We start from the raw sequence: 15,342 nt of genomic DNA, 5'->3' as shown, positions 1-15,342 counted from the left end.
TTCTGACTAGTAACCCAATCACCGGTATCAGTAGTGCGAAAAAAGTGACGAAACAAATCAACAGTAGGCTCTCCACCATAAGCCCTACACATAACCTCAAAAGACATAACCTTCTTCGAGGCTAAGGGATGAAAAAAAGAGATATTCACCTTAAAATAATCTAAGACACTAAGGAAAAAAGAAGAGATAGGAACCCTAACGTTACACTCCGTAAACAATTGGGTATACACACCAACATTACCCTTAGGAGGTTTTAAAATATGGTTATCGCTAGCAGGAATAAGCATATCACCAGGTTTCAAACCAAGCATCTCAAGCAGATATGATCGCAAAGAGGGCTTAACCTCGCTAAAAGAAGCCTCAATGCCATGTTTCGACATGGTAAAAATAAACAAAAAGAAGAAGAAAGAGAAGCGTGAGAGAAATCTGTAAGTACCTTAGTATGCGAAGATGGAAGATTTTCGGAAATCTGTAAGTACCTTATTATTATTTAATTCAGTTTAATTAAGAAAATGACACGTATAATTATTTAATTCAGATTAATTGAGAAATTGAGAAATTGACACGTAGGATTATTGGCAAGTGTAACGACCCTGGATTTTACAACGTTTAATTATTAATAATTTATTATTAATGCTTGTGTTTTAATAAACGTGTTCTTATTCATGTTACTTGTTACCGTACATGACTTTACATGCCCGATTTGTCTTTGTGACACACGTACCTTACACGAATAATATTTTCGAATATTATTTACATTCATGATTAATTAATATTAATTATTTTTAATTAACTAATGTTAGTGGTCAATTACTTGGGCTTGATTTATTTAATTACATACTTACTTGGACTTGGGCCTTTATTATTGGAAATGGACTTGGAAGCCCACCCTACACACTTAATGGACTAGTAAGCCCACTTTTAATGTTTTATTAGTGATAAACATGGATTAATTAAGATTAAGTATGAAGAGACTTGTCACAAGCATGCTTGCACCAAGCTCCCATGCATTTAACTTTAATACCATATTAAGCTCACTCCATTCTCCAACACTTGAAAGCACCATTTGATTCCCCCATTTTTGTTACAAAACCGTCCACTTTAGGCTCCATGGAGGGAGCTCCATTTCAATTTTTCTTTGATACATATTTGCTAGTTTCACTTCATTTCACACACTTCACTACTTGCACTTTTATTTTTCTCTCATTTTCTCTCTACCTTGTAAGTAAACAAGCTTTAATTTCTTCTTTCTTTTTCTTCTAAAAACCGAATACTAGTACAAGATATCATCATCATTTACTTGTTTTGTTACTTGATGTTTGTTTATTGTTGTTTGTTGGTTATTATTCAAGATCAAACTTTCTAGTTTGCATCTCCATGAATCTTGCTTTCTTCAATCTTTTGTTTGATGAAGAACCAAGAACAAGAACCTAAACTTGTTAGTTTATGGTTCTACATTTAAATGTTTTCAAGATTTAAAGTTCATAAGTTTCATTATCATACTTGTGTTCATGTTTGTAGACTTAAATCCTAAGATCCAAACTTTGATTTGAATCTTCCTAAGTATGAAACAAAACATGAACATAATACTTGTACTTTAGTTTATTTACTTCTTTTGTAAGTACTTTAAAGTTTGTGATGTTGTTATTTTGGTCAAGTGTTACTAGTTAATCTTGATCTCATTTTTCTTGAACCAAAGTTAACTTTGTAAGTTCAAGAACATGGAAGTATAACTTTCTAGTTATAACTTCATATACTTGTGTTAGATCTAAGTTTCTATAGCTTATGGTCTTTTAATATTGTTGTAAACAAGAGCTTATGAGCTTACATACACTTTTCAAGATGAAAACCTAAGTTTCATAACTTATGGCTTCATTAAAGTAAAGATCCAAGTATTATAACTTAGGATCTAACTTAAGAACTTTAGATCTAGACTTTTGGGTCTAGGATCTTCAAGATCTAACTAAGAACTATGTTCTACAACTTAAGATCTTGTTTATTTAGTTTACTTTCAAGTTTGTAGCCTAATTATTACTAGTAGAACTCATGTATGTGTCGGATCTAAGAACTTGATGTAACTTTGGTTCATCAAACTACATACAACTCTTAAGTGAGTTGTGCAACTTATCTTAGAGTTACACTAGTGTTATGATGGTCAAACCTTGGTTAAGATGATATAAACCCATCAACGAGTTGTACACTTGAAGCTATACGCATCACGGATGAGAACCGTGATGAGCATCAAGCACCAAGAACCCACTGGAACACCTTTAGCTACTGTTTCTGGAAGTGATCATACTACCTGGGCTACTGTAAAGTTGATTTTCAGTTATTTCGGTTCGAGTAGATAATTTTTCATCTAGACCTCGTCTTAATCCGAGTTACGGTTTAGGATCTATGGCCTCCCGAAAGTCATTACACCCTTTTAACGTTGTGCTGAAATTTCTGACCTACTCGCACTTAAACCATCACCACGGTCAAACTAAGATGAGTTTGGTTCTATAAATTGTTCATCCTCTAGGGGACTCATATACGGAGCCATGGCCACTGGTCTCACCTCATTTAAATTTGTATAGAGGTCGTGGCGACTGAACGAAGTCAGCCTTTATTTCAAACCCTAAGTCTTGACTTAAAACTTACTTTACACTTTTTGTTTGATGATGAATGATGATGATAATTAAGACCTAATTTACATACTTTTAAACCTTTGAGAACGATTTATTGACTTAGTAACTTTCGACTTAGGTTGAGGACCATTCCGGACAAACATACTTGCTTACTTTTCCCGTGTCAACTTTACTACTACTTTATCACTGTGAGTTATAGCATCCCTTTTTACTTTAACTATTTTGGGAACTGAGAATACATGTGCATTTTACGTTTTACATACTAGGCACGAGTACTTAAACTTTATATATGTGTGGGTTATACAACGGCATAAACTTTCCCCTTAGCTCGGTAACATTTAGTCATTGGTCTTTGAACCGGTGAACGCGAATCTTAGATATGGATCCATAGGGTTTGACATCCCCACTCGGGCTAGTAGCGCTAGCATTTAACGGGTGTTTAATACTTCGTAAACATACGCACTCGCCAAGTGTACTTTTAGGGGGTGATAAACGTTAAGTTAGTTACCAAGTGCCCACGGTTATACATATACTTTTCATACTGTTTTGAAACGCTGTTGAAGCACTGAAATCTCGTGGCCTACCTTACATTACTGTTATACTTAAACTATAGCTCACCAACCTTTGTGTTGATGTTTTTAAGCATGTTTTTCTCAGGTGCTTAATGTTTGTTTGCTTCCGCTGTACTAGTCATGCTTTGTAGACACCCGCTGCGCTTATTAGAGATGTCACCGCACGAAACATTCATTTTGCATTCAAACTATATTACTTTTGAAACGATGTATTTGTAACGACCTATGGGTCACGTACTATTATTCCTTGCTATTCGTAGAAGCATACTTTTGGTTGTTAAACATTTGACGTTGGTTAAAACGTCACCTTTATTCATGAATGCAACTTGTTTTGAAACAGCATATAGTATTTGACCTAGTAATGATCCTGTTGATGATTCGTATACGATGGTTTTGTACGGGGCATCACAGCAGGCGCTTTATAATAATGTATAGATAGATAGATAGATATGTAGAGCAGGTACATACGATTTTTTAGCAGCCGTGCATCTCACGGGCTCAAAACCTATTAACATATATACCTAACTAAATAGTATAATATCAAATATATCCAAATTAAATATTAAAACCTCTCATATCTATCTATTTCATTAAAAGATTTATCAAACTCTAAATTCTAAACCTTAAACCCAAAACGTGGCAAGAATTTACAACTCTTGTAAAATTGGGATAATAGTTGCTCCCGCACATGTATGGCGACCCGGCGGAGGTAATTTTCCGACATCCTACACTTTTAAGATGAGTATGGTGAGTTTTCAAAGAAAACACATGGTCGGGGTGTCACTGTCAAACGTACATCTTTTGACATAAAATACTCCGTAAACAACACTTTACACATCATAAGAAAAATAAGACTGCCACTCTAGTATTAGAAAGGATAAATAGCGGTCGAGTAACTAGTGTAATAAACAATCTTTAGGGACACTTAGAACACGTTTACTTTTCACTTAATAATATGTGTTTTACATATATTTTTTCAATAAGTAATATTATTTATTTGTCACTTTATCTGAAAATTAATCCATTTCAAGGTGATTCGGACGCTCCTTTTCAAGAGATATAGATGAAAACATAACTTAGAAAAAAAGAAAAAGAAAAAAAGTAAACAACCCTTCCTTCTGTTATAATATATAAATATATATATATAAATGGATAGTCAATTATTGATACACAAAAGTAATATTATTGTATTACCTAAACTTGTGATATTTTTGCTATAAATAGCCATGAATGCAAGCATTAAACTTGCACCATTTCTCACACTTACAAAATGTTTCTTTCTTTCTCTCCATTATCATCTTTGTTCTTACACTTCATTATTAGTATTCTTAATCAAGAATCAAATCACTAAAGGTAGTTATAAGCCTACTGAATTATAACATCAAGAATCAAACCACTAAAGGTAGTTATAAGCCTACTGAATTATAACACGTTATCAGCACGATAATCTTAATACTAATTATGGTTGGCTCTGCCACCTAAATGATATATGGTCGGTTATACCACCTGAATAATATATGGTCGACACTGTCGTCTAATTATCATTTATGTTAATAACATTTATATTTCAATTATCTAACATTTATATGGCCGACACTGTCGCCTAATTATCATTTATGTTACTAACATTTATATTTCTATTATCTAACATTTATATGGCCGACACTGTCGCCTAATTATCATTTATGTTTACTAATATTTATATTTATGTTATATAACATTTATTAATGATTGCTTACATATGGTCGACACTGTCACCTACTTATCATTTATGTTATATTAAATTTATGTTTAATGTTTATATACTTATGAATATAAAGTGACTATAATTTATCATGTTGTTTGTTTTAATAGAAAATGTCGAATCTGGAAAAGCTTAAATTTACTCCTTTAGAATCAACTGGAAACAACTACATGCCATGGGTTATAAAAGTAAAAATGCATCTTAAATCAATGGGCATTCTTGAAGCCATAAATGAAAACAACACTTGTTCTGAAAAAGAACAAGCAACGGCATGTTGCTTTATTCATCAACATATTGATGAATGCTTACAAAATAATTATGTGACTGTAGAAGATCCCCATGTTTTATGGGAAGGTCTCAAAAGCAGATTCAATAATCAAAGAGAAATTTTACTTCCAGCTGCTATGGAACAATGGAGAACATTAAGGTTCCAAGACTTTAAGAAAGTAAATGAATATAGCTCAGCTCTATATAATACATGTTCACAACTTAAATTCTGTGGACATGAAATAAGTGATGCAGACATGATGGAGAAAACTTTCTCCACAATGAATGCTGCAAACATCACAGTGCAAAGAAATTTGAGAATGCTAAAGTTCAAAACATATCCTGAACTTAATTCATATCTCTTAGTTGCAGAGCAAAATGATGAGCTATTAATGAAAAATCAGCAATCCCGTCCTACTGGTACACTTGCAATCCCTGAAGCAAATACTGCAAATAATTATAAACAGGGACAAGGACGCGGGCAAGGTCGTAGTTATAATAACCATCACCATCATCATGCCAAAAGCCATAACTATGGTAGAAACCATCCTTATGGTAATGGTAATGGGCGAGGACGTGGTCGTGGTCGTGGCCGTGGTGGTCAAAGAAATAATAATCCACGAAAATATAAATATCAACCACGAAACAGGCCCACTAAACAAGATGTTGAAGAAAATTCTTCTAAAAATTCTGAAGAATCTTGCTACAGATGTGGTAGAATGGGCCACTGGGCTAATACTTGCCGAACATCTAAACATCTTGTTAAGATGTATCAGGATTCGCTGAAAGATAAAGAAAAGGAAGTAAACTTTGTGGATAACGTCGATCCAACAGTCACTGAGAAACCATCTGATTTATATGAAGATTTCTTGAATGTTTAAGTTGTGTGTCTTTCGAAAAATAAACGATTTAATATCGTCTGTCTTTGTCATTATGTTTGCTAAATGTTTCAGTACTATCTATTTGCGTGTAAAATATTGTGTAATATTAATGTACTCACTATTTATTTCTTATATATGAAGTTCAATATGAATTTTGCTGGAATACAACATCAATCAAGTGGTGGAGATCTCTGTATAGCAGACAGTGGAACTACACACACTATACTTAAATCCGAGAAATATTTTATTGATCTAAAACCAACGGAAGGAACTATACATACAATATCAGGACCTGCTAACTTGATAAAAGGGATAGGAAAGGCAAATTTCATACTACCAAATGGTACAAAATTTTTAATAAATGATGCTTTATTTTCTCCCAAGTCAAGCAGAAATTTATTGAGTTTCTCCGACATATACCTTAACGGGTATGATTATCAGTCAGTGACAACAGAAAATGAGAAATATTTAAGTATCACTGACAAGAGTCATGTGGTTGAAAAACTACCAAGACTTAGTTCTGGATTACATTATACACATATAAATGTACCAGAAATACATATGGTAGTTAACGAAAAATATATTGATCCTGGTGTATTCAGTTTATGGCATAACAGATTAGGCCATCCAGGATCAATAATGATGAAAAGGATTATTGAATGTACTCATGGACATCCACTAAAGGATAGAAAAATCCATCATGATACAATGGTTCCATGTACATCTTGCTCTCTTGGAAAATTGATAACTAGACCCTCACCACTTAAGGTTGAGAAAGAATCACCAATGTTTCTTGAAAGAATTCAAGGTGATATATGTGGATCAATTCATCCACCATGTGGACCATTTAGATATTTCATGGTTCTAATAGACGCATCTAGCAGATGGTCTCATGTTTGTCTGTTATCAAGCCGTAATGTGGCATTTGCAAAATTTCTTGCCCAAATTATTAAATTGAGAGCTCATTTTCCTGATTACACCATTAAAAGGGTGAGACTTGATAATGCTGGTGAATTTACATCTCAAGCATTTAATGACTATTGCATGTCTATAGGAATTGTTGTTGAACATTTTGTTGCTCATGTGCATACACAAAATGGTTTAGCCGAGTCATTGATTAAACGTTTACTGTTAATCGCTAGACCATTGATAATGAGAACAAAACTCCCTGTATCTATATGGGGTCATGCAATTTTACATGCTGCTGCATTGATTCGCATCAGACCAAGTGCAAGTCATAAATATTCCCCCCTACAACTTGCTTTTGGTCAAGAGCCAAATATTTCCCATCTTAGAACATTTGGTTGTGCAGTGTATGTTCCAATTGCGACACCACAACGTACAAAAATGGGTCCTCAAAGGAGGTTGGGAATATATGTTGGATATGAAACATCTTCAATATTAAGGTATATTGAACCTATGACAGGTGATGTTTTTACAGCACGTTTTGCTGATTGTCATTTTAATGAAACATTGTTCCCTAGATTAGGGGGAGAAATGAAAAATAAAGAAAATGATGTTTCATGGTGTGAACCTGAATTAAAGTATCTTGATCCTCGCACAAAAGAATGCGAGACAGAAGTTCAAAAGATAATGCATATACAAGAACTTGCAAATCAATTGCCTGATGCATTTACAGATACAAAAACGGTGACAAAATCATATATACCAGCAGTAAATACTCCAGCTCGAATTGAAATTCCAAAAGCTGGCAATAACGTCACTCATGAATCTTTGCCACGTCAGAAACGTGGAAGACCAATTGGTTCAAAGGATAAAAATCCTCGAAAAAGAAAATCAGCTGATAATGAAGTAAAAGAAAGTGTTCAAGAAGAACCACAAATCAGTACTCCTACTGCAGAGGAGATTGATGATGTCAATACAGAAATTGCAATCAATTATGCATATTCAAAAATATTATGGAACCGAAATGAAATGAAAAATCTTGATGAGAAATTTTCATTTAATGTTGCATATGACATCATGAATAATGATGATGATCCAGAACCAACATCTATGGTTGAATGTCAAAATAGACATGATTGGGCTCAATGGAAAGAAGCAATACGAGCTGAATTAGAATCACTCAATAAAAGAAAAGTTTTCGGATCCATCATTCTCACTCCTAAAGATGTGAAACCTGTAGGATACAGATGGATTTTTGTCCGAAAAAGAAATGAGAAAAATGAAGTTACAAGGTATAAAGCTAGACTTGTAGCTCAAAGTTTTTCTCAAAGACCGGGAATTGATTATGAAGAAACTTATTCCCCTGTTATGGATGCAATTACTTTTAGGTACTTAATCAGCCTGGCAGTTTCTAAAAATTTAGAAATGCATCTCATGGATGTTGTGACTGCTTACCTATATGGATCACTTGATAGTGATATATATATGAAGATACCTGAAGGATTTAAGGTACCAGAAGCATCAAATGCAAAACCCAAAGAAATGTATTCGATTAAATTACAAAGATCTTTATATGGGTTAAAACAATCGGGACGTATGTGGTATAACCGATTAAGTGATTACTTGATAAGCAAAGGGTATACAAATAACCTTACTTGCCCTTGTGTTTTCGTTAAGAAAACAACATCCGGATATGTGATCATAGCTGTTTATGTTGATGATCTTAACATCATAGGTACAAATAAAGAGATCTATGAAGCCATTCAACTTCTAAAGAAAGAATTTGAAATGAAAGATCTCGGAAAAATCAAGTATTGCCTTGGTTTACAAATTGAGCATATGCCTAATGGTTTACTTGTACATCAAACAACATATACTGAAAAGATTTTGAAACGTTTCAATATGGACAAGGCAAAACCATTACGTACTCCTATGGTTGTTAGATCACTCAATGTTGAAACTGATCCATTTCGTCCATGTGAAGATCATGAAGATATTCTTGGACCAGAAGTACCATATCTTAGTGCAATTGGAGCTCTTATGTATCTTACAAATTGTACAAGACCTGACATTTCTTTTACAGTTAATTTGTTGGCAAGGTTCAGCTCTGCTCCTACCAAAAGACACTGGAATGGGATCAAACACATATTTCGATACCTTCGAGGAACTACTGATTTAGGATTATTTTATTCTAACGAATCAAAACAAGATTTGGTTGGTTATGCTGATGCAGGTTATTTATCTGATCCACATAAAGCTAAATCTCAAACTGAATATGTATTCCTAAATGGAGGTACTGCAATATCATGGCGTTCTCAAAAACAAACACTTGTTGCTACATCATCAAATCATGCCGAAGTGATTGCATTACATGAAGCTACTCGGGAATGTTTTTGGTTGAGATCAATGACACAAATCATTACTGATTCTTGTGGACTAGAACGCGATAAAAGTTCAACAATTATCTATGAAGATAATGCAGCTTGCATAGCACAGATGAAAGAAGGGTATATCAAAAGTGACCGAACCAAACACATACCTCCTAGATTCTTCTCATACACTCAAAATCTCATTAAGGACAACGAGATTGAAATAAGATATGTTCAATCCAGCAAAAACTCTGCTGATCTTTTCACGAAAGCACTTCCAACTGCTATTTTCAAAACACACGTTCATAACATTGGCATGAGACATGTTCAAAAGATGTAACAACCGAAGCGATGTCTACTTGAGGGGAAGTCAACTCCATGCTGCACTCTTTTTCCCTTAGCTAAAGTTTTTCCCACTGGGTTTTCTTTAGCAAGGTTTTTAACGAGGCAGTAACTTACAGTTGATCTTCAACAAACAAAATTGCTATCCAAGGGGGAGTGTTATAATATATATATATATATATATATATATATATATATATGGATAGTCAATTATTGATACACAAAAGTAATATTATTGTATTACCTAAACTTGTGATATTTTTGCTATAAATAGCCATGAATGCAAGCATTAAACTTGCACCATTTCTCACACTTACAAAGTGTTTCTTTCTTTCTCTCCATTATCATCTTTGTTCTTACACTTCATTATTAGTATTCTTAATCAAGAATCAAATCACTAAAGGTAGTTATAAGCCTACTGAATTATAACATCAAGAATCAAACCACTAAAGGTAGTTATAAGGCTACTGAATTATAACACCTTCTAGATTAATGATTTTTGAGAAATATTCAGGGACGGAAGATGTAATTTATCCAAGAAAAAAGATGAGTTAACAACGTTATCCTATCAAAGCCTGCATTCTGTAGTGTTGGGGTTTCAAATTAAATTGGGCGTTCATTATCTCATTCTCCCCGTTAAAGCAATGCTTCTGAAATCATCACCGGCGACATTACCGATAAATTTAAAATTCACCACCTTTCAATCAAATTCATCCCCTCCTTCTTTCAACAAAACCTGCTGTTCATGTATTTCCAATGAATATCATGTGAAATCATCATTAATTACAACAATTAGATGTAGAAGAAGAGGGATTGTAGCCGTTGGGTACACGAAAAGGTCATTAGATACCCCAGGAGCGTATGAACTTGTAGATGAGGAAACTGGTGATAAATATATAGTTTGGGGTGATGCTGATGATGATGATCAAACCCCTATTCCTTCTAAAGATGTTCTTCAATGGAAACCTTCTTCTAAAATTGACAATGAAGATGACGTCACACGCAGCAATAATACAGTTACTGCAACTACCACACCTGCAGGTTCTGTTCATATAACTGTAATAATATTATTGTATATACCCTATTCCATTCTTTAGGCAAAAGATTCATAATTCTATATAAGGCCATTTATTGTAGTGATCTAAAGATAATCTAGTTAGTCTCCAACATAGGGGTTGTTTCAATTTGTGTCTAACTTATTATTGCGGTGTGAAATTACAATAATCAATTTAGGAGTTACTGTGAAAAAGTTGATTATGGAGAAAATGTAAAATTACTTAACTATCCACCACCGAAGTCTTGGCTTGAGTGGTATGGGGTGGGGGTTCAACTTGGGGTACTGCCAACCCAGGTTCGATTCCCACTCCAAGATGGAGTTTTCAACCTTTGATGGTACTGCCAACATCAATGCGAATTGGAAAGGTCTTGAGGGTTTTTTCCCAACCTTCGATGATACTGCCAACATTGTCGTGAATTAGGTTTCCTCCTAATGTGTGTGTGGGTGACATATAATCGCGAATGTGGTTAAGTCCCCTGTGGGTGATGCCGATATCGTCGTTCGGAAAAAAAAATTACTTAACTATCCATAGTTTTGAACAACTAATTATCTGTATATCTAATTCCATATTTTGAAGTTGAAGTACTTGACAAATGCATCTTATTGTTAATGTAACAACTTGCTTCGAATCACCCGCATCTGCTCTATTAATGTTCGCATGAATTGTATACTTGTATGTTTCCCTAAAGAGTTACATATAATGCAGCTAATAGAAAAGGAGTATCTCGAAGTTTTGAACGATTGAGAGCTGGTAGGGTAAGGGATCTTGCCAGGGTATCGTCTTCAGAAAAGGACGAAAAAGATGGCAACTCACATAGTGGACCTATTGGTTCAGTAAAAGATAGATTAAATGTTGTAAAAGATGGTCGAAGAGTTGAGGTTGAAGAGATAGATAGAAACGGTTCAGGAAGTAGGGCCAGAGTTGGAGGTGTATTGAATAATGTTCTAAGTAAACTACGGAAATCGGACGTTGGTGGTGATTTTTTTAGCAGAAAATCGTTTAAAGATGTGGGCTGTGCTGATTACATGTTACAGTTTTTAAACAGTCAACTTCTTGCATACCCTTCACATATACAGGTACTGACTTGCATGGTTCTTAGAGGTGGCAAATGGGCATGTTGGGTTCACTTAATAATAGGTGAATTTTTAGGTGTGGGTCGAAACTAGTTGATCAGAGCCACTTTCTTTTTGAAGAAATTTCTGCTCCATATATATTATACGTTTGTAATACATATTTACTAATGATATATTATCTTAAATCTTTATGATAGTAATAGTAATGTTAGTTCTTCCTGTTAGAGAAAAACTTAGCTGAATTGACCCATTCTGAAGTTGTTGGGTTAAAATTGCCACCTCTAGCTGAATTTTTTTATCTAGTTTGATTTTTAGACCTTTTTGTTGTGTGTATGACGTTATATATATTTTTTATTTTTAATGCAGGCTATGTCATTCTCACATGTTATTAAAGGAAGGAGCTGCATCATAGCTGATCAGAGTGGTTCTGGGAAAACTTTGGCTTATCTTTTACCAGTGATCCAAAGTATTAAACAAGATGAACTTCAAGGACTTGCTAAATCCTTACCTCAGAGTCCTCGAGTCGTTATATTAGTACCTACTGCTGAGTTGGCTTCTCAGGTTCGATCGTAGATTTCTGTTACCTATACCTTTCCATATGTCATCAACTATGTTGTAAAAATCCCCGATTACTCTTTTTATAAGAACATGCCAATCCGATTTCCCGAAATCCGTTTAATCAATCGGTTAATGGGTCAAAATCAGATTTGTTGGTCAAAGTCGGATTAAGTCGGTCAAACTCATAGTTGGACAACATTTTAATATGAATTTAAACTTGAATTTTAGAGTTTTTGAGCAAATGAACGATTATGCTTATGTTTCTTGACAATATGTTAAAGTTAATGCTTATGTTTATCGTTTTCTTCTAAATTTACACATATAATTTTGAAATTTATTTTAATTGTATAAAAAGTCCAATGCTGTTAATCCCTGATTAAGCCCCGGGTTTCTAAGTACTTCCTCCTCCAGACTGAGTACTCCGCGAGTAGCGATTTTTGCAAACTTGATCATCAAGTATCAACACTCACTACAACTAATTTATGCTGTTGATATTCAGAGGTCAGAGAGATATAATACATGCAAGTTTCTAATAGAGGATTTTATATAAATACAACATAATCAAATAATCAGTTGAATTGAGAATTGGCCTTAAGATAATGACTATATAAGGAATTAGTTGATAGAATACCAAAGATGACATTTTTTATGAATAGAAGTGAGAGATTTTTGCTAAATAGTATTAAAGGTCTCTCAAATTAGTTTAAAACGAAGAGGTAAATAGACAACTATATCACCTTCAGATAATTTGTTTTGTCGTGGCTAGTATTAACCGAAATATTAAACATGGTAATTTAATCCCTTGATTAGAACTCGATTGGCTCCGATTTAAAAATTAACCTATTAATTATTGTAGGTATTCCGCAACTGCAGACTGATGTCTAAGTCAGGTGTGCCATTCCGATCTATGATTGCGACAGGTGGATTCAAACAGAAAACTCAACTCGAAAATCTTCGGAATGAGTTGGATGTTTTGATTGCTACTCCTGGACGTTTCTTATACTTGGTTGAAGAAGGCTACCTACAGTTAACAAATCTTAAATGGTACTTAATGATTATGTATCTTTTTTTTTTTTCTGATTATAAGCAAAGATTAGAACTTGCTCCCGGTTTGGGTACCGGGACAAAATGGGTTTGGGTTTGAAATAAGAGTCAATTAAGTATGGGTTGAAATAGGCGGGTTTCCTCTAAGCATTTTTCAAGTCAAAATCGTCCTTCTAGTCATATATGTATTGTCATTGATTGGTTAAGACTTCTTTATATTATATGTATATGTATATGTATATGTATTGTCATTGATTATGTATCTTTGTTCAGATTATAAACAAAGATCACAACTTGCGCCCGGTTGGGTAACGGAACAAAATGGGTTTGGGTTGAAATAAGTCTATTAAGTATGTGTTGAAATAGGCGGGTTTCCTCTAAGCATTTTTTTCCTATTATGTTTCTCAGTGCTGTGTTGGATGAGGTGGACATACTATTTAAGGATGAAGATTTTCAACCGGCACTGCAAAATTTAATGAATTTGTCCCCCGTTACCTCCCAATATCTCTTTGTTACTGCAACTTTACCAGTTGAAGTTTACAATAAGCTCGTTGAAAATTTTCCTGATTGTGAAGTTGTCATGGGACCCGGCATGCACCGTACAAGCTCCGGGCTTGAAGAGGTTTATCTCCTTTTCTTTTCTCTTTCTTTACATAAATGACCTTGTTCACTTTCTACAACCCTGCATTTGAGTAGTATCAAAATGGGCGGGTCAGGATGGTAAGGTAACTGGTCAAAATGGGTAAAAATTGTGTGTGCAGATACTTGTTGATTGCAGTGGAGAAGATGGAATAGAGAAGACTCCTGATACAGCGTTTGTAAATAAGAAATCGGCTCTTTTGAAAATAGTGGATGAAGGCCCGCCTACCAAAACGATCATCTTCTGCAACAAAGTAAGCTAAAAGAATTTATTGAAAAGAGGTGGTGTGTTTTGTATAAACGATCATTTCATCAGTGTTTGTTAAAATATCAGATTGAGACGTGCAGAAAGGTTGAAAACGCATTAACGAGAGTTAATAAGAAAGTGTTGCCATTTCACGCTGCTTTGGCGCAAGATTTGAGAGTTGCAAATATGGAGGAGTTTTGTCAATCTCGGTTAAAAGATAGCTCTCTGTTTCTAGTATGCACTGACAGGTAAGTATCTTTTTTTTTTTTTTTTTTTTTTTTGTCCTTAAAAATTGTTAAAAAACATGATACATTAACTAAAATCTTAATGGTTCTGAACTGTTATGCAGAGCGTCTAGAGGGATTGATATTCCGGGAGTTGACCAGGTGGTGCTGTTTGACTTTCCACGTGACCCTAGTGAATACGTGCGCCGTGTTGGAAGAACTGCCCGAGGTGCAGGAGGGAAAGGGAGAGCGTTCATATTTGTTGTCGGAAAGCAAGTTTCTCTTGCACGCAGAATTATCGAAAGAAATAGAAAAGGCCATCCACTACATGATGTTCCATCAAACATATAATTGTAGGAATCAGAATGTCTGTTATACATATGCCAATGAGCTAAGTTTTGATGTTTTAGTAGTATAATAATTTAATTTAAATTACATTTAATACCATATTATTTGGAGATGTAATAACTAGAAAGTTATGTAAAACGTAATTGGTGTAGTATAAATTGAAACTACCAACTTACCTATGGACATAATAGCAGCATACAAGTTATTTGCAGGCGCTATTATTATATTATACTTCTAAACATACTGGAATAAACACATGCTAGTGGCTTAAGCGCGTACTAACTTGAACTTCTAGATAAGCAAACTGAGTTTACGGAAACCTTTTAATCTCGATAAACACGTAAGCTCTAAAAATAAGATTAGCCTAACGTTCTATGTTATGCAAAACACTATCGTTGTACTCGCCACTATTATGCATCTAACCCAACCACATGCTTACAAAA

The 15,342-nt window shown here is 34.3% G+C and overlaps 1 protein-coding gene across 1 annotated transcript; it reads left to right on the top strand.

The window, feature by feature from the left end:
• Positions 1-10,300: 10,300 nt before the first annotated feature.
• On the top strand, positions 10,301-15,011 carry LOC139881416 (DEAD-box ATP-dependent RNA helicase 50). Its single transcript, XM_071865894.1, has 8 exons — positions 10,301-10,749; positions 11,472-11,842; positions 12,206-12,400; positions 13,254-13,441; positions 13,850-14,063; positions 14,203-14,334; positions 14,415-14,575; positions 14,677-15,011. The coding sequence occupies exons 1-8, from the start codon at positions 10,353-10,355 to the stop codon at positions 14,900-14,902; spliced, it is 1,884 nt and encodes a 627-aa protein (XP_071721995.1). The 5' UTR covers positions 10,301-10,352; the 3' UTR covers positions 14,903-15,011.
• Positions 15,012-15,342: the final 331 nt, after the last annotated feature.

This window comes from Rutidosis leptorrhynchoides, chromosome 1 (genome assembly GCF_046630445.1).
Source record: "Rutidosis leptorrhynchoides isolate AG116_Rl617_1_P2 chromosome 1, CSIRO_AGI_Rlap_v1, whole genome shotgun sequence".
Classification (NCBI taxonomy): domain Eukaryota; kingdom Viridiplantae; phylum Streptophyta; class Magnoliopsida; order Asterales; family Asteraceae; genus Rutidosis; species Rutidosis leptorrhynchoides.
Note: the sequence above shows the minus strand (reverse complement) of the source record. Positions and strands in the feature narration are given on the sequence as shown.